The 5,000-nt window shown below is 38.8% G+C and overlaps 1 protein-coding gene across 4 annotated transcripts in view; it reads left to right on the top strand.

Annotated features, from left to right (window-relative positions):
• Positions 1–5,000, top strand: part of bpifcl (BPI fold containing family C, like) — a 34,434-nt gene that overhangs the window by 7,366 nt on the left and 22,068 nt on the right. For all 4 annotated transcript variants that reach the window (XM_062057662.1, XM_062057657.1, XM_062057665.1 and 1 more), the window contains one exon: positions 3,188–3,302. In XM_062057662.1, coding sequence (XP_061913646.1) covers positions 3,188–3,302 — 115 coding nt within the window. The remainder of the gene's footprint in view (positions 1–3,187; positions 3,303–5,000) is intronic.

The raw sequence follows: 5,000 nt of genomic DNA, 5'->3' as shown, positions 1-5,000 counted from the left end.
AAGTTCTCTTTTTCTGGCCATTTTGAGCGTTTAATTGACCCCACAAATGTGATGCTCCAGAAACTCAATCTGCTCAAAGGAAGGTCAGTTTTGTAGCTTCTGTAACGAGCTAAACTATTTTCAGATGTGTGAACATGATTGTACAAGGGTTTTCTAATCATCAAGTAGCCTTCTGAGGCAATGAGCAAACACATTGTACCATTAGAACACTGGAGTGATAGTTGCTGGAAATGGGCCTCTATACACCTATGTAGATATTGCACCAAAAACCAGACATTTGCAGCTAGAATAGTCATTTACCACATTAGCAATGTATAGAGTGTATTTCTTTAAAGTTAAGGCTAGTTTAAAGTTATCTTCATTGAAAAGTACAGTGCTTTTCCTTCAAAAATAAGGACATTTCAATGTGACCCCAAACTTTTGAACGGTAGTATATATATATATATATATATGTATATATATATTAGTGATGGGTTGATGAGGCCTCATGAAGCGTTTCGACACATTGCAAAACTGTATTGATACTGTGTCAATACTGTGTCACTAAATACTGACATTTGCTGGACATTAAAAATTCCTACAGGCAACCTATGGACCGACTCAACTGACACTGATTTTATGACCTAGTATATACAATAATATAAACCAAGTCATTGTATTTCATTTAGGATTATTTCATATCTTCATTTAAATAAAAATATATTTTTATCTTTTTTAGATACAGTCAATAAATAATGTGAACATGTATCGTGACTAGGATGGTAGAAGGTGGGGATTGAACCCCAGTAACCAGCAACCCTCCGATTGCTGGCACGGACACTCTACCAACTTCGCCACGCCGTCATTCCTGTACCTTTCTCTAGTAACAGTAGTGATGGGTCCTGCAACACAGATGCATCGGCGCATGTGTAGAGCTCATAGAGCGAAACCAACACAGATGCATCGGCGCATGCGTAGAGCTCATAGAGCGAAACCCTGTGTCGGTGCGCGTACCGCTTTTAGAAAGTTACGTGACCGATCATGAGCTGCTTTGGTCACGTGACCGATACGCAAACTGTATCGCACTGACGCCTCCTCTGTGCCCTGTGAGCAACGTCCCTCTAAGGTGCGCGCCTGCGCAATTGCGCACTGCTCAAGCGTCCTCCGCGCACACTGTGCGCCGCACAGCAAATATGTGCCGCGCACCAAATCAAACCCATCTGAATTCTAAACAAAATAAACATTTATTCTGTGTAATTTTGAAATGCAACTTTGAGTGACAGTGACAACAAGCGGCCCTAACGGTGTTCGACAACAACACGCATTGCGCCGCTTCCTAATAAACACAGTTTGGCGCGCAGGCGTCAGTGCGATACAGTTCGCGTATCGGTCACGTGACCGGAACAGCTCATGAGCAGTCACGTGACCGGAACAGCCCATGATCGGTCACGTGACCAAAACAGCTCGTGTTCGGTCATGTGACTTTCTAAAAGTGATACGCGCACCGACACAGGGTATCGCTCTATGAGCTCGACGCATGCGCCGATGCATCGGTGTTGCCGGACCCATCACTAATATATATATATATATATATATATATATATATATATATATATATATATATATATATATATATATATATATATATATATATATATATATATATATATATATATATATATATATATATAAAATTAACAATACTAATAAACTATAGAATGGTGTGTGACAAAATCCAAGAGTGTATGTGTGTGACTATGTGTGTAGATTAGCTGAGATAGGCTCCAGCGCCCCCCGCGACCCCGAAGGGAATAAGCGGTAGAAAATGGATGGATGGATGTTACCGTAAATGTTGAATGAGGAAGCAGACAAAACCAAAGAGGGCAACGCAGAAGGTATCCGAGATTCGCGTGAGGTCTGTGGGGCAGAGAGAGGCGTCAGAGTCCGGGGCGAGCGAGTAGTCGAGGAACGAGGGAGGAAGTCAGAGTCCAGAGGGAGATCAAGGGGGAAGTGAGACGCACAGCTCACTTTCAGGGCGACGGAGGGTAGCACCATAGACAAACTGCGGGAGAACAAACAAGGATGTTAGACACGAGGGAAAAACGCAGGGAGAGAGAGCATAAGCCTTAAGGTATCCAAAGAGGTAAACTAAGTTCCCGCATGGATCCTTGGGTCCACTGGTCCTTTATCCAGCTCGCCCTCATCAGTCCCAGGTGTGCAGATTACTGATTGTGAGCAGGCTTGTCGCTGCGTGGGCGTGCTGCGCTCAGCGTGAGCGGGGGCGTGTCCGGGCGAGCAGCCAGAGGAGGAACAGTGACACTCAGTTGCAGGAGGGAAGCTGGTTCGAATCCGCGCCGTGACAGTGTTAGTAATATTATTATTGTTGTTATTATTTTACTATTAATATTTGTATTATTAATATCATTATTATTGTTATTATTATCATTATTAGTATTGCTATGATTATTATTATTGTTATTTGCATTAATACTATTATTTGTATTATTTTTCTATTATTACTTTTAATATTATTATCAGTGTTATTAATATTATTATTACTGTTATTATCATTGTATTATTATTATAATTACTATTATTATGACTATTATGATTATTATTATTATTGTTAATAGTTGTGTTATTGTTATTTTTAATATAATTTATATTGTTATTATTATCATTATTGTTTTTATTATTGTTATTATTATTATTATGACTATTATATTATTTTTATTATTTTCTATAAATACTTTTAATATTATTATTATCAATGTTATTAATATTATTATTACTGTTTTTATCATTATATTATTATAATTACTATTATTATGACTATTGTGATTATTATTATTATTATTTGTGTTATTATTTTCAATATCATTTATATTGTTATTATTATAATTATTGTTTTTATTGTTATTATTATTATGACTATTATATTATTATTAGTATTGTTATTATTAATATCATTATTTCATTATCATTATTTTTATTATTGTATTATTATTAGTATTACTATTATTAATATTTGTATTATTGTTATTATAATATTATAATTATTAATATTATTATTATTGGTATTATTTTTATTATGAATAATATTGCTATTATTGTTATTATTATCATAATTGTTAGCATTATCATTATAAGTATTGTTATTATTATTATTATAATAATTATTAATTGATTATTGTTATTTTCCATGCAGCAAAGAATGTGTTCACAAACTGGATCCAGGACACCTTGGAACTGATCACACTTCCTGATGTCAAAGGTCAAATTCCTTTGGGCTTTTTGGGCCAAATGGACTACACACTGAGTGGGTAGGACGACTTGACTTCTAGATCCATAAATATATTCATTAGTATATCCATATAATATATAAACACATATATTCATAAGTATATCCATATAATATATACAAACATATATTCATAAGTATATCCATATAATATATACATACATATATTCATAAGTATATCCATATAATATATACACAAATACATAAATAAATTATATCTATAAATACATACATAAATACATCCATAATCGTACTTTGTTATGAGGTCCATGTGTAACTGTTAGTGTTAACAGTCCCACGTCAGACAGGTGTTAACAGTCACATGTCAGACAGGTGTTAACAGTCACACGTCAGACAGGTGTTAACCGTCACACGTCAGACAGGTGTTAACCGTCACACGTCAGACAGGTGTGAACAGTCACACGTCAGACTGGTGTGAACAGTCACACGTCAGACAGGTGTGAACACTCACACGTCAGACAGGTGTTAACCGCCACACGTCAGACAGGTGTTAACCGTCACACGTCAGACAGGTGTTAACAGCCACACGTCAGACAGGTGTGAACAGTCACACGTCAGACAGGTGTGAACAGTCACACGTCAGACAGGTGTGAGCACTCACACGTCAGACAGGTGTTAACCGCCACACGTCAGACAGGTGTTAACCGTCACACGTCAGACAGGTGTTAACCGTCACACGTCAGACAGGTGTTAACAGCCACACGTCAGACAGGTGTTAACAGTCACACGTCAGACGTCAGACAGGTGTTAACAGTCACACGTCAGACAGGTGTTAACAGTCACACGTCAGACGTCAGACAGGTGTTAACAGTCACACGTCAGGCAGGTGTTAACAGTCACACGTCAGACAGGTGTTAACCGCCACACGTCAGACAGGTGTTAACAGTCACACGTCAGACAGGTGTTAACAGTCACACGTCAGACAGGTGTTAACACTCACACGTCAGACGTCAGACAGGTGTTAACAGTCACACGTCAGACAGGTGTTAACAGTCACACGTCAGACGTCAGACAGGTGTTAACAGTCACACGTCAGGCAGGTGTTAACAGTCACACGTCAGACAGGTGTTAACCGCCACACGTCAGACAGGTGTTAACAGTCACACGTCAGACAGGTGTTAACAGTCACACGTCAGACAGGTGTTAACACTCACACGTCAGACAGGTGTTAACACTCATACGTCAGACAGGTGTTAACAGTCACACGTCAGACAGGTGTTAACAGTCACACGTCAGACAGGTGTTAACAGTCACACGTCAGACAGGTGTTAACAGTCAGACAGGTGTTAACAGTCACACATCAGACAGGTGTTAACAGTCACACTTCAGACAAGTGTTAACAGTCACACGTCAGACAGGTGTTAACAGTCACACGTCAGACAGGTGTTAACAGTCACACGTCAGAAAGGTGTTAACAGTCACACGTCAGACAGGTGTTAACAGTCAGACAGGTGTTAACAGTCACACATCAGACAGGTGTTAACAGTCACACTTCAGACAGGTGTTAACAGTCACACGTCAGACAGGTGTTAACAGTCACACGTCAGACAGGTGTTAACAGTCACACGTCAGAAAGGTGTTAACAGTCACACGTCAGACAGGTGTTAACAGTCACACGTCAGACAAGTGTTAACAGTCACACGTCAGACAGGTGTTAACAGTCACACGTCAGAAAGGTGTTAACAGTCACACGTCAGTC

The sequence above is a fragment of the Entelurus aequoreus genome, linkage group LG01, assembly GCF_033978785.1.
Source record: "Entelurus aequoreus isolate RoL-2023_Sb linkage group LG01, RoL_Eaeq_v1.1, whole genome shotgun sequence".
Taxonomy (NCBI): Eukaryota; Metazoa; Chordata; class Actinopteri; order Syngnathiformes; family Syngnathidae; genus Entelurus; species Entelurus aequoreus.
Note: the sequence above shows the minus strand (reverse complement) of the source record. Positions and strands in the feature narration are given on the sequence as shown.